The 17,293-nt window shown below is 55.7% G+C and overlaps 1 protein-coding gene across 6 annotated transcripts in view; it reads left to right on the top strand.

The window, feature by feature from the left end:
* Positions 1-17,293, top strand: part of CUX1 (cut like homeobox 1) — a 350,704-nt gene that overhangs the window by 272,431 nt on the left and 60,980 nt on the right. For 3 of the 6 annotated variants that reach the window (XM_028110252.2, XM_028110251.2, XM_028110250.2), the window contains exons 12-18: positions 5,289-5,347; positions 8,666-8,714; positions 9,529-9,625; positions 10,616-11,287; positions 12,418-12,483; positions 13,832-13,933; positions 16,250-17,082. In XM_028110252.2, the coding sequence (XP_027966053.2) occupies positions 5,289-5,347; positions 8,666-8,714; positions 9,529-9,625; positions 10,616-11,287; positions 12,418-12,483; positions 13,832-13,933; positions 16,250-17,082 (1,878 nt within the window). The remainder of the gene's footprint in view (positions 1-5,288; positions 5,348-8,665; positions 8,715-9,528; positions 9,626-10,615; positions 11,288-12,417; positions 12,484-13,831; positions 13,934-16,249; positions 17,083-17,293) is intronic. The other 3 variants (XM_028110256.2, XM_028110255.2, XM_028110254.2) reach the window with 1 other exon arrangement.

The raw sequence follows: 17,293 nt of genomic DNA, 5'->3' as shown, positions 1-17,293 counted from the left end.
GAATCAACAGTTGGATGTCTGCCAGTCTCTTTTGCCCCGTGTTCTACTTTCTCAAGCCAAGTTCACCCTAAACACATCGCTATCCACATACAGTGGTGCTCCCCTCCCCTTTAAATAGACATGGAAACAGACTCAGAAGTGGGAGATGTTTCTTCCTGCCGAATCTGACAAGCACTCAAGCACGTTGCCGTTTGTACAGGATAATTCTGTATTTGTAATTAATGAAATAACCCGGCTGCCGTTACAAGACTGTTTTTTTTTTTTGATAACTCTCTTCTGTGGTCTTCTGTTGGAGCCCTTCAGTACAGAGGCCCTGTAATTACGCAGTCACCTGCATTTTACTTGCTGAAGCTCAGAAAATCACACTACTAATAGCTTCAATTTAAAATGGCTATTTATAAGAAAGGCTAGCTAAAAGAATGCCAATCTCCCATTGGGAGAAACTGGTATTTTCTAAAGATGAGTACTTCCCACTGGGGGTGGGGAGTGCATTAGAATCACCTGGGGGGCTGTCTCCAGGGGCCTCCCCCACTCTCTGTCTCCACCCCACCCCCCACCCCCCGCCATCTCCTGCAGTTCAGTGGGTCCTATTGAGCCACCATGGAGCACGCTGTGTTCCTCAGAGGGTTGGGCCAGGAAAAAACGAATGACCACTTCTCTAGATTCCCTCAGTTCTTTGTTTCTGGATGCTGGCTCTTTGATACATAGGTTCCCTAACCTATCTGCAGTGAGGCTGCCTTCAGTCTCGTTTCAATGAGTGTCTTCTCGATGTCTCAGCCTCAGCACATGAGCAGCCGTGATGATGCTTGTGGTCTCGAGGAGGAGGTTACTGAGGTTAGGAGAGGCCCATGCATGTCCCTCCACCGTGCCCGTGCCCCGGCAGGAGACTTACCCTGGGCCGCACAAACGAGCCCGAACGTCAGACGTCCCAATAGCAGAGAGCCCGGGGCCGGGCCTCCCCCAGCCTTGTGCCGGCTGGGTCTTGAAGATGGTGTGAGCACAGATTCTTGGAGAGGAAGGAGTGAGGCTTCCGTGGGGAGCAGGAGGCCGCAGGTAGGCCCTTCCAAGGCAGCTGTAAACCAGGGCATGTTACTAGAAGTGCTTTCAGAAGCTGATTACTTGTGGGAATCTGTGAGGAGGACCCTGGCCGCCTCGTGTCGGACCCGGGTGTTCCACCTGCAGGCAGCGTCCCGGTAGCCTCAGCATTGAGGCTGGACCCTCCTGGGCTGTGACGGCACCGTTCCGTGAGAAGGAGGCGGCTGCCTGGCTCACACCTGGATCACAGCTCGGGGAAATTGGAAGTGACCTCTGATAGGACTGCCTTCCTGGGGATCCCCCTTCACTGTCCGGGGTCACACTTCTCCAGCCTGTGGCGAGCCCTCCAGGATAACCATCACTCCCCTGTCACAGTCTGACCGTGTGTGCACGGGGCCCACGTGGGCCCCCTGGGCTTCCCCTGCCCCCAGAACATGCCCGGCATCAGTAGATCCTAATTTACATGCCTGCTACCTCTCACCAAGGAACCATGGAGACCAAATGGGTTCCCCATGCAGGTAAAGGAGGGTGCAGCCAGGACCTCAGGATGACATGTCAGCCCAAGGGGCGGGGTGTCAGACCCCCCTCCCCCAGAGCAGGGAGCCCAGTCACACATCCCCATTCTCGGCTGGTGGCCCCTCAGCCCAGGGGTTCCCGTGAAGGCACGGGGTCACACACCACTGCCCCAAGCCTGAACTGTTGGACTTCAGAGAACGCTGCTGGAAGCCTGTCTCTGACCATCTGGGGGGAAAGGTAGAGGCATCTGCACACGGCAGCGGGGTCCCCTCCCCGGCCCACCATCTGTTTGGTGGTAAGGATGTATTACCGCCCTGCCCCCTGCTGTGCTGCCCAGAAGAAAGCCCTTTCCGAGGGTCTCTGCATCAGTCTTCCTGCCAGGGGTCCCATGAGTTAGTAGCCCTAGAGCACTTTAAGAACTTCGTATGGATAATTCTTCTAGCAACTCAAGATCCTTTTGCTGAGCACCTGCTGAGCTCCGAGGACCACGTGTGTGCTCTGTATTGCTAAATGGATGGGACCTACACCCTGCGACGGTCCTGTCTTTGGGAACCCATTTTCTTACTCTCCCCATTGTCCAGGGGAGGAGCATGAGGCCCAACAGCCTAAGCCCGTTAGGAAGTGGAGAACTTCATAAACAGAGCCCCTGGATTCAGAATCAGAGAGCCCCTTCCAAAATCATACAGTCCTATCCGATACCACCCGCCAGGGATAAAGTCCTAATAACACCAGTAACAGTAACCAACCCCCATCTCCAGAGTGCTTGGTCGTGTGCTGCTCATTCCGTGAGCATTATTCTATCCGGACCTCACCAAAGCACCGTACCGTGGGTGCCATTATCCCCATTTTATAGATGAATAAACTGAGGCTCAGAGAAGTTCAGTGTCTTGTTCAAGGTCACCCTGCAACTAAGTAGCAGAGCCAAGGCCTTGGTTGATCTGTCGGGCTCTGGAGCCCAGGTCTCCAGTGAGCACCTGGCTTGGCCTCCGCACACGTCAGTTCCTCCTGGAATTGCAGGGGGAGGCAGGGGTGGCCTCCCGCTCAAGCGCGATCTGATTGTAGAACTCGGTGATTTGTTTTCTTTCTGTGGGCACACAGCCACCTCTGCAGAGATGGTGCAGCAGTGAAGTGAGATCGTGTTTGGGGCCTAGACCCCAGCACCAAATCTGGCCCAGCCAAGGAATACTCGAGAAATCTGGGAGGAGCCTTTCTCCCCAGAGGACAAAAGATGGAGCTGTTGCCCTTTCCAGGTGGAGAGTTTTTGAAGCTAGACTTTTTAGGCACCCAGCAAGGAGTCTCTGGTCAAAGACTCAAGCAGAGGACGGAGTGTGGCTCTGGGTAATCAGACTCCCCGGAGACGTTGGTGAGGACAGGCTCACAGTGCTCACAGGTCCGGACAGGCTTTGCATCCTGTTGTCTGCCCCAAGAAACGAACATCAGAGGTTTACAGAAGCAGTCTTGGGGTTCTTCTCGATTAAGCTGCCCCCGGGTAGGTGGCGGAAGTTTCAGCAGACAATTCAGTCCTCAGCGAAAACCGTACATCCGACCAAGTGACAGGACTCCAGTCCTAAAACCTTCTCATTAGGGCCCCTCACAGGTCTGCAAAGCCATACTCCCTGGGAGACTTGGCAGTGGTGACAGCCCCACATCAGAGGCCCCGTGGTGCCACATCCACACCAGGACCTGGCCCTGTGCTCCTTCCCCCAGCCCTTTGGGGGTCATTGCTGCCCTTGCGTATTTCACAGATGAAACTGACTACCATGCCCCAAGGTGTCCCGCTCCTACGTGACGGACCTGACTCCAGGTTCAGTGCCCTGCTGGCTTCTACAGTGCTCCGGATTTTCCTGTCTCGCTGCCCTCCCTCCTGTCTCCTGAACACGAGCAAGTTTAATGTGTTCATAGCCGGCGTCCGTGAATTGCACAGCCTAAAAGGTGCTTTGCATCCCGGTGGGACCCGATCGTCTTTTGTTTGGGATGACTGACACACGACTGTAGGGAGAACGAAGTAATCACTTCTTCGAGAGCACCTTCGGAGACTCTTGTTGGAAAATGAGTGCATGCTACCCACCCCACCCCCCGTTTGATTACGATGAGAAACCATCATGATATATAAAGTTGGCAAGAGGTCATAAAAAGGAACGAGGGCAGCGCACTTTTACACGATGGAAATACACCCAAGAATTTGCCAACAAAGGCGATAGGAAAAGATGAGCTAAAATTCTCTTAACAGCGGGCAGGTTGAGATTCAGGTGAGCATCAAGCCTGATGGGCTAGATGGGCATCTCCTCCCCAAATTCTAGAACATTCTCACTCATCCTTAAACTGTGGCTGTAGCCATGGCTGGCCAAGCACTACCTAAAAAGGCAACTGGGAGCGCTGTGGATTCGGGACTTGGAATTTGTTCACCCCAGGCCTGGAAACATGCTAAATCGTCAGCCATCTCCCGTCCTGGCCGAGTCTTTGTGTTTTATATGAGGCGGCCTTATTCCCTTCCCCTTCGACGAAAGGAGGTCGAGAGCAGACTAGTCCAAACACTCTTGCAGAAGGGAGCATCCTCTGCTGACCACCCAAAGCCAGAGGCCCCTCCTAGCAAGAAAGCCCCACAGAGCACTGCACAAACCAGCCACATCAGGGCCCCGTCAGCTCACAGAGCATCTCATAGCCAGGGTGCGTGTTGTCTCATTCCCCCTCTGAAGGGCATTCGAGGGCCAGGGAGTCAGTTGACTGTGCCCAATCTTGGCCCTGTTGGCCAGGTGCCCTGCAAGGGCCCTCCCGCGGAACTCAGACAAAAAGACCACCCAGCTCACCGGGCCTCCGCTCCTAAAGTGCCCATGTCTGGGTTGGGGGGGTGGGGGGGGCAGTGCGGATCTGAAGATGCAAATGCTTTTTCCACGATGCCTATCTGATGCCAACACTCAATGACAAAGGGCTTGTACCTCTTGTTAGCAGGGTCCCACCAAAGGTGTTGACAACTGACTGCACATGTCAGCTAGCCTAACGTATCTTGTGAAAAGCCACACGCTGATGTGAAAGTGCTGAGCACTTCTCTTCGCTCTGTTTGCCATTTCATGGTATTTCATACAAAATGGCCTTCTCTCATTCTGTTTTCCACTTTGGTAAAGCTCTGTTCTACTTTGGTTAGGTTTGATATTACACCTGTGTGTTTGTGCACATTCACACTTGTTCACGCCCACACTCACGCCAGACCAGAAGCGTGAAGGTCAAGAAAGCAACCCTGCACGTTGGCACCATTCACTTCAACACGTTTGCGTTTCCTCTCAGGGACAGCTGAGCGTTCTCTAGGCACTGGAGTCCGTGAAGGCTGTCCTGGTGCCATAACAGGATGTCGTGACCTGGGCGGTTTAAACAAAAAACTTGTATTTCTCACAGTTCTGGAGGCTGGGAAGTCCAACATCAGGGTACTAGCAAATTCCATGTCTGCTGAGGACTCCCTTCCTGATTCCCAGACCAGTGTCTGCTTTCCCACCCTGCCCGCTCACATTGGGGTGCGCCGTGGGGTCTCTGTGCCGAGGGCACTGATCTCATCCATGGGGCTTCCCCCTCCCGGTCACCCAGTTGCCCCCAAAGGCCACACCTCCTAACACTGTCACCCTGGAGGTTGGGATGCAACACACGGATTTGGGGGTAGGGGGTAGAGGGTCACAAATATTTGCTTCGTAGCGAGGTCCATCAACCCGTTGCAGACACAGCCACTAATAAAATTCCTCTGTTTTCAGCAACTGGAAGAAAAACTCAAAGGACAGGCTGACTATGAAGAAGTGAAGAAAGAACTAAAGTAAGTGTGGAGACGCCGGTGCGGCCACCCACAAGCCAGGGCTCGCTGGTGACTTCTGCTAAGGAAACACTCTGCCAGGGACAGGGCAGCCGCGGGCCCTCGCTCTGGGCCTTGGCGGCCACTCCCCCACCAGGCCATGTCCCAGGCTGCCCAGAGCCATGGGCGTGTGCACTCAGGCCTGTGCCTGAGCTCTGGGGACCTTTCTAAGACGCCATGCATTTCAAGTATGCCAGTATGCACAGAATCAGGGGAGACGGTGCCCTGATAGAAATTACGAAATATGAGCTAGTGTGCCAGCAGTAAGTTCCCCAAACAGGAGCAGAGCAGGGAAATGTTTTGTTTGGGGGTGGTTGTTTTTTATAAGATTTTATTTATTTATCTGTTGGGTGGCAGGCAGAGGGAGAGGGAGAAGCAGACTCCTCGCTGAGCAGGGAGCCCAATGCGGGGCTCGATCCTGGAATCCCGGGATCATGACCCGAGCTGAAGGCAGACGTTCAACCGACTGAGCCACCCAGGTGCCCCCAGGGGAGTGTTTTCCAGTTGAAAGCCTACACGTGGCCTCAACCCCCCCCCCCCCCCCCGCTGCGCCACCCCCGACCACCTTCAGACACCAGGACTTTCTTCTCTCAGCTTCCAGTTTCCCATCCGAAGGCAGTAACTGAAGTCCTGTCACCCCTCCAGTGCTAATGCGAACATTCTCAGGTAGAAGTCCCCCCACTCATACCCGGCCTCCTGGTGCCTCAAACTCCTTCTCCCAAGGCTGCCCCCTGCCCTCCTGGAGCCCTCCTGGAGCTCATGGGCAGCCCCTGCCTCCATGGGCTGGGCTCTGAAACACGGCCCACGGTCACCCGGCCCTGCAGGCCTGTGTTCTCTGCTGGTGCAGGAACACGGGGTCCTTCCTCTGCTCCCCCCTGTTGGGCCGCAACCCCTCCACAGACACCCCCTTGGCCTTAGGCTCCCCCCTCTGGTGTTGGCATCTCCCTCCCGTCTCTCCAGGCTGACCCCCCCCCGCACCCCGCATCCCTTTCTACTCCCCTGCTACCCCATCAGCCCCCCCCCGACACTTTTAATTTCTCCTTTTAAAATAAGCCTACACCCACTCGCCATGCTGTTCTTTGTATTCTCAATTCCATTCCCTCAGGTTTGCTAAAAAAGCCCACGGGAAGGCCTCTTGGACCTTCCCGCCACCAGGGCCCTCGCCCTCCCTTGGTCAGGAACTCCCCCAGCCTTGCTGGCCACTTACCTGCAGGTGGCTTCTCAGCCCCCTGCGCAGAGGCCCAGTGCGTCTCTCCCTGGACGGTATCGCCCCCTCTGGCCGCAGACAGCCTTGCGGCACCTCCTTGGACACCCCACCCCCACCCCCCCGCACACACCTGCCTCCATCTTCCCTCCTCCAACCCCGAGGCGTGTGCTGTTCACCTGTCTGACCTGCGGTCTGCTTCTGTCTCCATCGTCCTTCCTTTTTCTCTTCCTCCCACTCAGAAGAAAACAGCCTGTGCCTTCTAATGCTGAGTCAGAGAAACTCTGATGTGAAGGCCTCCTCCCCCAGCCTCTGCCCATCCACGCAGCTCAGTCCCGAAGGTCCTCTTTTGCTCACCTCCGTTCCCATGCGTGACACGATCAAGGCCCATTCCCTCCCACGCAGCCGCTGCACGCTTCCTCCTAGAACTGCGCCTGCATGCCTAGGGGCCTTTCTGCTACACGCGCCCACCGCGGCCCCCCTCAGCCCCAGGTCTGCATCTGAAGGCCCCACTCGGATGGTTTTTCTGCTAAAATACGCCCCTGCCCTCCCACTTCCTAGTGATCCAAGGGCCCTTCCAGACACACGCCCCACCTCCTGTCCCATCTGTGCCCCAGGCCCCCTGCCCACCTCAGTGGTCTGTAAAATGCCCTGCTCCTTCCAGGCCCTTCTCAGACACTGCCTCCTCCTAAGACGGACCCTGTCTCTAACCCGAGGAGATTTCTGCTGCCAACAGCGCCCATCAGGTTTTCTGTGTTGAGTGCTATTTGGATTTTGTCGTCTACCTATAACAGCCTATGGAGTTTGCAAGGGTGAGGGGCAGAGCGGTTCTAATCCTCCGATAGGTCATCGGTAAAGATCCAGTGAATGAACAAACAGACACTGGTGTTTTGGGTGTAAGCTTACAGGCTCACTTTAGTCTTTTGTTACGTGATCCTAAAGATCTCAGACAAGAATATAGCTGCAAACGTGACAGCCGTAAAAAAGGACAAGTTCCAGACTGCTCGTCACTTCTCTTCCGGCTGATGCAATGCGGCCCCCGAGTTCTTATTATTTTCAATAGCTCACCATAAAATAAAATTACGAGGTTTCCTTTCCTCCCCCCCACCCCCCAGCTGCTCTTTCGTTCCTTTTCTGTTGGTCTGTGGGACACAGGCCGCTACCAAGATAAAACCACAGATAAGCAAAGCCATTAGCTCCTCACTGACCGCCACAGTGGCTGCAACAGAGTGGTCTCCCGGGACCCTGGGCATTTGTACACGGTGCTCTTGACACTTCCATGGGACTTAAAGAGGGCAGAGGCCAAGGTCATGGCTGCGAGAACGCTGGGAGAGCACAGGTGGCCCGCTGCCGAGGACCACAGCCGCTTTCGCTCGCCTTCCCAAGCTCCTGGGGCCATCTGGACTCACTGTCCTTTCCCTCCCAGATAGACTCACAGAAAGGAAGGAATGTCCCTTTGAAAGGAACACAGTGGTTCTGGGCACCTGAACTTCCTCGGCTCTCAGACTTGTGGAAACAAGCTGAGACGGAGGCGGTTTCAGCGATAAGGAGAACAAAGGAGAAACAGTCCTGCTCCCCTGCAGCGCCTGGGGCTGCAGAGCAGGTCTGTGGCCAGCCTTGGAGCCATGCAGTTTGGGACCTTGCTTTTTGCCTATTTTCCCAGGTCCCCACGTGGCAGCCACCGAGTGAGCATCTGGCCCCCGGGGCAGGTGGGAGGGATGAGGTTTCTCTCTCTGGCTTCCTTCTTACAACTTTTTCATTCCCTGTTAAGCTTGACAAATACATTCCACTTGCAACAATGTTACGTCTGTGTTCAACTTTAAAATTATACTCTGAACAGCCCTGGTGTGATTCCATATGGAATGATTTACATGCTGGGCAAGAAACTTTTGCTGGCCAACTGCTAGTTGAATAGTTATTCTAGAGACACTATCAGATTATAATGCTGCCAGGGAGGTTGTTAAAGCTGTCAGTTCCTCCGTTCCTGGAGTGCAGAAAAGTGTAATGTTAGTGCTCATTAGTGTGGCAGTTATCAAAGGTAGGAGTGGGGAATAACCGCTCTGTCTTGCTCTCCACAGCATTCTGAAATCCATGGAGTTTGCACCGTCCGAGGGCTCTGGGACACAGGTACGCGCGCTCGTTTGCTCTCTGTGTGCGTGAGGGCCAGCTCGCCGTGGTCACCGCCCGTCCCCGGGCAAGCCTCACGCTCTCGAAATTTCCGTGAAACCTCCCGCCTGCAGCTGACGAGTCATTTCCCAGGAACCTTAAGCAAGTTCAAGCACATTGTCTTTAATTTAAAAGAGGCAGGAAGAGAAAAGTCAGTGTTTTCCAGACGGGTAGCTCAGTTCACATGACATTGCGATCTCACTTGGGCGGGCACTGAGCACATGGATAAGACCACTTTTAGATTGTGTCAGAGACCAGCCCCAAACGGGACCGGCTTAGGAACTTTCTTTTATCTGCTGCCTCGCATGGAAAAGAGGCGGGGCACAATGACCATGGTGCCCGGTAACCTGGTGACCAGGGAGAATTTAAGGCATCAAATGGAATCCCGCTCCTGATGTCCAGACGGCAGCTGACTCTTTGTGGCTAGTACCAAGGAAAGCTTAACCTTGGTAGCGACCTCCGGACAGGTTTGTGGCTCGGCAGCCAGTCCACATGCCAGATAAGGCACGGGTTTAGACTCCTCGAACTTGGGGACGGCATAGAGAATAAGGAGTTGTCTAGAAGCCACACGGGTGTAAAAGAAGAATGACTGCGACTGGAGTGCATCCTTTGGGAAAGGCTCTTGAGTGCTCTCCACACGTGTGGGGTTTCTGTAACGCATGGGAGTCAGCAGGCTGCACAGGCCATCAGAGCAGGGGTTGCGGGGTCTGGCGGCCCCGGGGAGCGGGCGGGTGGCCGGCCCCGCAGTGAGTGAGCCCTGCTCTGCCCCATCTAGGACGCGTCCAAGCCCCTGGAGGTGCTGCTGCTGGAGAAGAACCGGTCGCTACAGTCTGAGAATGCCGCGCTACGCATCTCCAACAGCGACCTGAGCGGTAGGTTGACAGGGTCTCGTGTGCCGTGCTCGGTCCCTTCCGGGGGTCGAGGAAGAGGAAGGTGAACCGTGAGTCTGGGCAGATGCATGACGGGAGCATCAGCGGTTGATGACAGCCTTGACTAATGAGCGCTTGGTCTCCTCCTGGTCCTCCGCACGGCTCCTCCCCTCCCCCCGCCCCGCCTCCCGACGCGCGTGGCGAGGCGCGTGGCCGCAGAGCACCTGCGGAGGTCAGTCAGGGCCGGTGTTGCAGGAGAGGCCAGGAGGGACACTCGGAGGATGGTGGCCTCTCTGGTCCGTTCCCAGTCGTGCGGCCTCTGTCTTGTGGTGTTTCCGGGGCTGCTTCCAGCCTCAGTGGAGCTTTTCTTCCTTTTGTCAGGTTTTCCTTGGGAGCGCATCCCCCATCCTTAGCCTTTCTTTGCTCGTCCCAAAATGGTGGCGTCACTGACTGCTTCTGGTTTTGGCAGCTGGTAAACCGTTTAACAGTGTCTCGGGCTCCGATGATATTTCATTCTTAAAATGTGCGTGCCTTCGATCGAGTGGACTCGGTGCAGTGCATTCGCCTCAGAGCAAGTGGTGTGAGAGAACCCGTTGGTCCCAAAATGTCAGTGTTTGCTGCTCCTCAGGTGGGGCCCTTCTGGTAATAGCTCGAATGCTAGCGGCCCAATAAGAGGCCCCGCGACCTGTCGACTCTTTACTGTGTGTGGTACCGGCTCCTTGCCACTTTAGGGGTTTGAATCTGTGTCGAGGGGACTCTCCAGGCTGCAACGTACAAGAAAGGTGCAAACATGAAATGCATGTTGCTTGTTTCGGGGGGCCTCGTTTGGCTAATTTAAAAATTCAATTGAAAAACAAACCAACACACCTCATTGGCCCTTGGAAAATCTGCACTTTTTTTTTTCCCTTTTGTGGGGCAAACTTGGCATTTTGGTCTTGGTTTTTTTTCCCTTTTGAATCCCCCATAATGCATTATGTTTGCCCTTCCTTGTAGGGTCAGCCAGGAGAAAAGGGAAAGACCAGCCTGAGAGTCGGCGTCCTGGACCTTTGCCGGCCTCCCCTCCTCCTCAGTTGTCCCGCAACACGGGGGAGCAGGCTTCCAATACTAATGGTACACACCAGTTCTCACCAGCGGGGTTAACGCAAGACTTTTTCAGCTCATCCCTGGCAAGCCCCAGCCTACCCCTGGCTTCTACGGGAAAATTTGCACTAAACTCTCTCCTCCAACGACAGCTAATGCAGTCCTTCTACTCCAAGGCCATGCAGGAAGCAGGAAGCACAAGCATGATTTTTTCAACAGGTCCATACAGCACAAACTCCATATCTTCCCAAAGTCCATTACAACAGAGCCCAGATGTAAATGGCATGGCCCCGTCTCCCAGCCAGTCAGAAAGTGCTGGGAGTGTCTCCGAGGGCGAGGAGATAGACACGGCAGAAATCGCCCGGCAGGTGAAGGAACAGTTGATCAAGCACAATATTGGACAGCGCATTTTCGGACACTATGTCTTGGGACTGTCTCAAGGGTCCGTGAGCGAGATTCTGGCCCGGCCCAAGCCATGGAATAAACTGACCGTTCGCGGCAAGGAGCCCTTTCACAAGATGAAGCAGTTCCTCTCGGACGAGCAGAACATCCTGGCTCTTCGCAGCATCCAAGGCAGACAAAGAGGTGAGAGGCTTTCAGGGGCTGGCGCCAGCGTGTGAGCCCATCAGGGTTGTATGTGAGTGTGTGTGTGTGACGAAACATTTGTGCATTACATCAGGTAAAGTTCTCTTGAGTTCTACCATCTCCAGGGTCCGAGGGTCGGCTGGCGTGAACCAGAGCCCATAGACCGGGGCGGGGGTGGGGGGGTCTGGCCTCTGACACTCGCTCAGCACCTCGCATGTAGTAGACTCAGAACCTCAATCCCACGTATCGAATCGGACGGAATTACACCCCGTACAACGTCCCGATGTGTGTAATGTCCAGTGGTCCGATGGGCAGTGGGTGCTGGCCCCACGGGGGAGGAGCCCTCAGGTAGCATCCAGCCCTAGAGCCCCAGCGGCAGCAGCCGGGGTCAGGCCTGGGGAGAGCGTATCAGCCACGTGTCCTCTCCTCTTCCCCACGCGCACAAGGGAGCATGTCCTATGGCCAGCCTCCCTCCCGATGTTAGCTTCTGTTAGCGATTGGCACAGCCCAATGAGCAAAACACACCTGCCTTGAGTAAGATACGTGAAAGTTTTATTAAAACACCCTTCCTACCCCACCCTCCACAAAAAGATGAAGAGTCCATTCGCATCCCTGATTGAGAGAATCCCTTCCCCCTTGAACGACAGGATCATTCTGCTAAACCAGCAGTGGTAGAGAGGGGTAGATCTTATCAGACGCCTTTGAAACACGACAAATGGAGCAGGAAGACGTTTCCAACAGCGTCGATTTGCACAAAGCACATCGAGCTTTCTATGGCGATGTTAACTGAAATTGACTGTCTTTGGATGATTAATGTGAGCTTTGTTCCGGGGGCTGGTGGGCGATGCGCTTGGTGGCAGGCGGTGCTCCCTCCGTTTGACCCTCATGGCATTGGTGCCGTGGGCCACTCCTTAGGTCTGTCTGATCTTCCGCAGCAGAGCCATGGCCTCTGCAGGCCGGCTGGCCAGGGAAGGGCCTCTCAAAAGTTTCTAGTAACTCCCGAGTTGGACAGGAAGCCCTGAGCCCTTACTGTAGCGACAGGCGGCTCAGATTTCATGTCACACAGCCCATATCGTCAACACCACCATCCCCCTGATTGTTTTGTTCTTACCACACTTGTTTTTCAACAGAGAATCCAGGCCAGAGCCTGAACAGACTATTTCAGGAAGTACCGAAACGAAGAAATGGGTCCGAAGGTATGTTGCAGGCAGGTGTTTTTCTTTGCAGTTAGTAAAACCTAGGAAGCAGCATGTCCTTAGCTGTGCATTTGGGTTAAAACTGTGCAGTGTGATTCTGGCCTGGAACCTGATGGAAAAACAGCTAGTAAGTATAAAACAAAGCACGGGCTCAAGTACGCACAGTCCCTTCCTCCTGAGCTGCCCGCACTCTATTGGGTGCAGAAGAGGCGAGGAGAGAAAGCGCCCCTAAGAATCAGTCCCCAAGTGCCATCCCACTCCCCCCCAGGCTCAAATTACACCGCCCCCCCCCCCTTCTCAGAAGCGGGCAGGAGCGTAACAATCGTTGCTCTGAGAAAACTCAGGTGGCTGAGTCAGATGACATACTGCTGCTTCCTTGTACTTCCTTTTAACTCTGAACTGTGTTAAAGGTACTACGGAGTGGACAAATTCCAACAAATTCCAAACGTAATTGGTTCTCCTCTGGGCCCCCCTGCGCTCCTTGGTGCTGCATCTTTAAAGGGGCTCCACCCCTGCGGTCTGCTTGTTTTGCAATGGTTTGGTGTGGCGGTGCTTACTTAGTAAGGTAGCGGGTGCTTACTTAGTAAGGTAGCGGAGAATTAAAATACGATATGTGGAAGGCTTCCAGAAAGAGCCGGGGCCAGCCCCCGGGGCCACAGTAGCTTCCGTGCATCCGTGCAGGTGGCTGCTCTGCAGAGCGTCACCAGGTGACCGAGGGTCTTGTCCTGGAGGGAGCTCTGCAAGCTACTCGCCTCATTCATAAATTTTTAAAAGACAGCATGTGACCAGAGAGCCAAAATAGGAAGCCTTCATCCTCTTCACCTTGTATGTGCCCATGACTGATAGGTAATCTGCCTTGACCCTTCACCCGCCTTTCCCATCGTTGCTTTTTGGGGACACCAGTGTCCAACAGACGTGCAGAACCTTGAGCACAGTCCCAGGCCAAAGCAATTGTCGGAGTTGCTTTTAAATGACTCGCAAACACCACTGCCTTTTTCAGGCCTTCCTCTGGTTTTGTACTGGAGTGGGTGACCTGCTCTCCCTAATCCCGCCCCACAGGTGCCCTCCAGTTGGGGTAACCGTGAGAGCTTGTCCCACTGGCCAGATGACCCTGACCACCAGGTAGATTCCGCAGGAAGCCCTTCCTGCCCAGGGCCACAGTACCTGCTGTGAAGTTGCACGCACAGCAGGTACGGGTCAACGGGAGGCCACGCCTGCCTCCTTAACCGTCACCGGCCTCAACTCGGGAGCTATTGATCAGAATGACCTCTTCGTGCAGCCCTGATTTTTGTTGGTTGGTTTGTTTCACGTCTGGGTTTGATGTCATGGGTGTGGCTTCTCCCTGCAGGTAACATCACGACCCGGATCCGAGCCTCCGATACCGGATCCGATGAAGCAATCAAGTCCATCCTGGAACAAGCCAAAAGGGAGCTGCAGGTGCAGAAAACTGGTACGGAATCCGCTTCTTTGACCACTGTCTTCCAGGCTTAATTAGAAGAATTGGCATGAGTGTCCTGGTTAGCGGTATTTAACTTTAAAAAAAATAAAATGAAAACCCCACACAATAGAATGTATGTTTTCAGGCACTTAGGCAAGGGCAGAGGGAAGCAGAGGTCTGCGTGATCTCTATTTTTCTTTTTATCACATCACGCCCTAGCATTGACTCAAGAAGGTATCCCTGGCCTAGATTGTCCTTATACTTACGTGGACAGGTAGTCTGTATCAAATTGCCTTTTTCAAATGCCACATAGGCTGTGTTATTTGGATATATCCTTGACTGAACCCTGAAAAAGGATGGGTGCAAAATAAATCCTAAGCTGCTTCGCAGAACGAACGTTGCTAGGGAGGAGCAGGAAGTTGTAGTAGATGGATGTCCAACTCTGCAGCCAGGCGGCCTCAGGACTCGGCCCTCAGTGCTCCCTGAGAGCTGCCTCATCTGACAGGAGAGAGCCACCACGCTTCAGCCTCTCTCTGGCTGAGTTTGACAGCAAGGCACACCGGCCGTAGGTTCAGCTCAGACCTGCTGCCGGAGAGGAGACCGCGTGCCTGGGTTCTCTTGTTCTGGGGTTCAGCATAGGGACGCGCACCTGCCCCATACCTGTGAAGCCCCTGCCCTGCAGAGCCACTCCCTCGAGGACCTGGTCACGGGGTTCTCGCCAGGCCTGGTGGCAGGCCACCACCCAGTCCCTCCCCTGGCCACCAGGCCCTTCCCCCAGGCCACCCCACTCCCACATGACTCATTCAGCGGCAAGCCTGGAGCTCCCTTCTGGGAACTAGGCCCGGGCTTGGCATTTTTACCTCCCCTGTCCTATTTAAACTAGGTCCGCACCCTTGCCCTGAAAGGTAGATACTGTTATCCTACTGCTGATTCTCAAACTCAGGCTTCAAGTGAGACTTAATAAATGGCACGTCCTGGGTGGAAACCCAGGTCTCTCAGCTCTTATCCCAGTACCTCCCCCTCTGCAACCATCTGCCTCCTTACAGGGACCCCAGTGCAGTGGGTGGGAGACCATCCTGTGAGGCCCCGGGGCCGGACACTGTGGGAACCTTCCATTTGATGTAGTTCTTCCTCTCCAGACCAGAGTTGACATGTAAGCCAGCCCCTCCTCTGGGTGGCTGAACAACCAAGAGGCTCGGCCAGGCCCCCTGACAGGGTGGGAGACAGCCCCAGATCGAGAGCAGAAGGGCCCAGTTTCTCCCGCAGAGCAGTGCTGACTCTGCCTGCACCCGAGGATGCTGTGGGGATCATGCAAATCCGAGAAGCAGGGCCCTCAGTCACCCGGTGAAATCAAGTCCTCGAGAGGCCTAAAAGGTTGTCCCTGTTGTTTGAAGCATTTTTCAGCCTCATTTTAAAGTGGACAAAGAGCCGGCTCCTGTGATTCCGTCCCCCAGACGTGAAGGTGTCCACGAGCTGGTACCACCTGTGGGAGCGTTCAGCCCGGCGCTCCTCAGCCAGGGCCTCGCTCCATAGTCGCCCGGGAGTTGGTCAAAAACACGGGGCTGCTGGAGCCCCACACCTGCTACTCAGGCAGACCCTCCAGGGCTGGGGCCTGGGCATGTGCATTTTAACAAGCCCAGCGGGTGATTCTGGGGCACAGCCCTCGTTAAGGGTCCTCGATCTAGCCCACCACCCATCCCAAGCTCACAGACGGAAATCCCGAGGCCCAGCCGTGCCCTCTGAGTCCCCCAAGGTCGCAGCCCTGAGTTCCCGGGCCAGGGCCTGGCCGCTGTCCCCCCAGCATGGGGCTCGCTGTTGCTGGCCACACCACAGTCACCTGCCCAGGGGACAATAAACGTGAGCCAGCCCAAACACGTCCATGTCTCACTGGAGACTCTGGGCTCACGCTGCAACCCTTAACAGAAATTACATCTCTAAAGGTTGACCCAAGCACTACAGTTTTGGAATTTAGCACACGAGAATATTGTTTAGAAATCCTCAGGGGTGATGGCACGTCCCTGAGCGTTTGCCCACTTTCCCCGCTCCCCGCCCCCACACTCGGGGTTAATGAACCCTTTCAGAGGGTGTGAAGTAAAGGCCAGCGGGTCTCAGAGCGGTGGCGTTAGTCCGTCTCTCCCTGCCCAGACAGGATGCACGCGGGGTCCACTGACCGAGGAAACGCTGGTCCAAGTCAAGCGGCTTGGTTGTCCCAGAGAATCGGCATTTTGTGGGAGGCTGGGTTAGAAGGAAGCGGAGGGAACAACAGCACGCTCCCAACCAGAGGGGTCAGGCCCGCCACCACCTCACGCCTTTGTTTGCTCCGTGCAGCAGAGCCCGCCCAGCCTTCGTCCACAGCCAGCAGCGGGAGCTCCGACGACGCCATCCGCTCCATCCTGCAGCAGGCCCGCCGCGAAATGGAGGCCCAGCAGGCCGCCCTCGACCCCGCCTTAAAGCCCACGCCGCTGTCCCAGGCCGACATCGCCATCCTGACCCCCAAGTTGATACCCTCCTCGCCCATGTCGTCCGTGTCCAGCTACCCTCCGCTCGCCCTGTCCTTGAAGAAGCCCCCTTCCACCCCCGATGCCAGTGCTTCCGCTCTGCCCAACCCCCCGGCCCTCAAAAAGGAGTCCCAGGACACGCCCGGGCTGGACCTCCAGGGAGCAGCCGAGTCTGCACAGGGCGTCCTGAGACACGTGAAGAGCGAGCTGGGCCGCAGCGGCGTGTGGAAGGACCACTGGTGGAGCACGGTGCAGCCGGAGAGGAAGAGCGCCGTGCCTCCCGAGGACACCAAGTCGGAAGAAGCCAGCGGCACCAAGGAGAAAGGTGGCGGCAGCCAGCCGCGGGCCGAGCGCAGCCAGCTCCAGGGACCCTCATCATCGTCGGAGTACTGGAAGGAGTGGCCCAGCGCCGAGTCGCCGTACTCCCAGAGCTCGGAGCTGAGCCTGACCGGAGCCAGCCGCAGCGAGACGCCCCAGAACAGCCCCCTGCCGTCCTCCCCGATCGTGCCCATGTCCAAGCCCGCCAAGCCCTCGGTCCCTCCGCTGACCCCGGAGCAGTACGAGATCTACATGTACCAGGAAGTGGACACCATCGAGCTCACCCGGCAGGTGAAAGAGAAGCTGGCCAAGAACGGCATCTGTCAAAGGATCTTCGGGGAGAAGGTAAGGGGTTGGTTCGGGGGCCTGGCTTTTCCCATCTCTCTGGAGGACATGGCCATAGCCCCTTTAGTGAGCCACGGAGCAGAAAGGGTCGCCCACCCTCAAACTTGCGGAGAAGCTGGCCGGTGAATGTTCCATTTGCCGCGTCCCCATCTGGGGTGAGACTCTGGGCTAGGCCCCGCCACCCGCCACGCTCCTTTCGACTCCTGGTGAC

The sequence above is a fragment of the Eumetopias jubatus genome, unplaced genomic scaffold (genome assembly GCF_037043125.1).
Source record: "Eumetopias jubatus isolate StellerSeaLion01/CBP00866 unplaced genomic scaffold, mEumJub1_p1.0 scaffold_12, whole genome shotgun sequence".
Taxonomy (NCBI): Eukaryota; Metazoa; Chordata; class Mammalia; order Carnivora; family Otariidae; genus Eumetopias; species Eumetopias jubatus.
The sequence above is the reverse complement of the archived record's forward strand: the minus strand, read 5'-3'. Positions and strand labels throughout refer to the sequence as shown.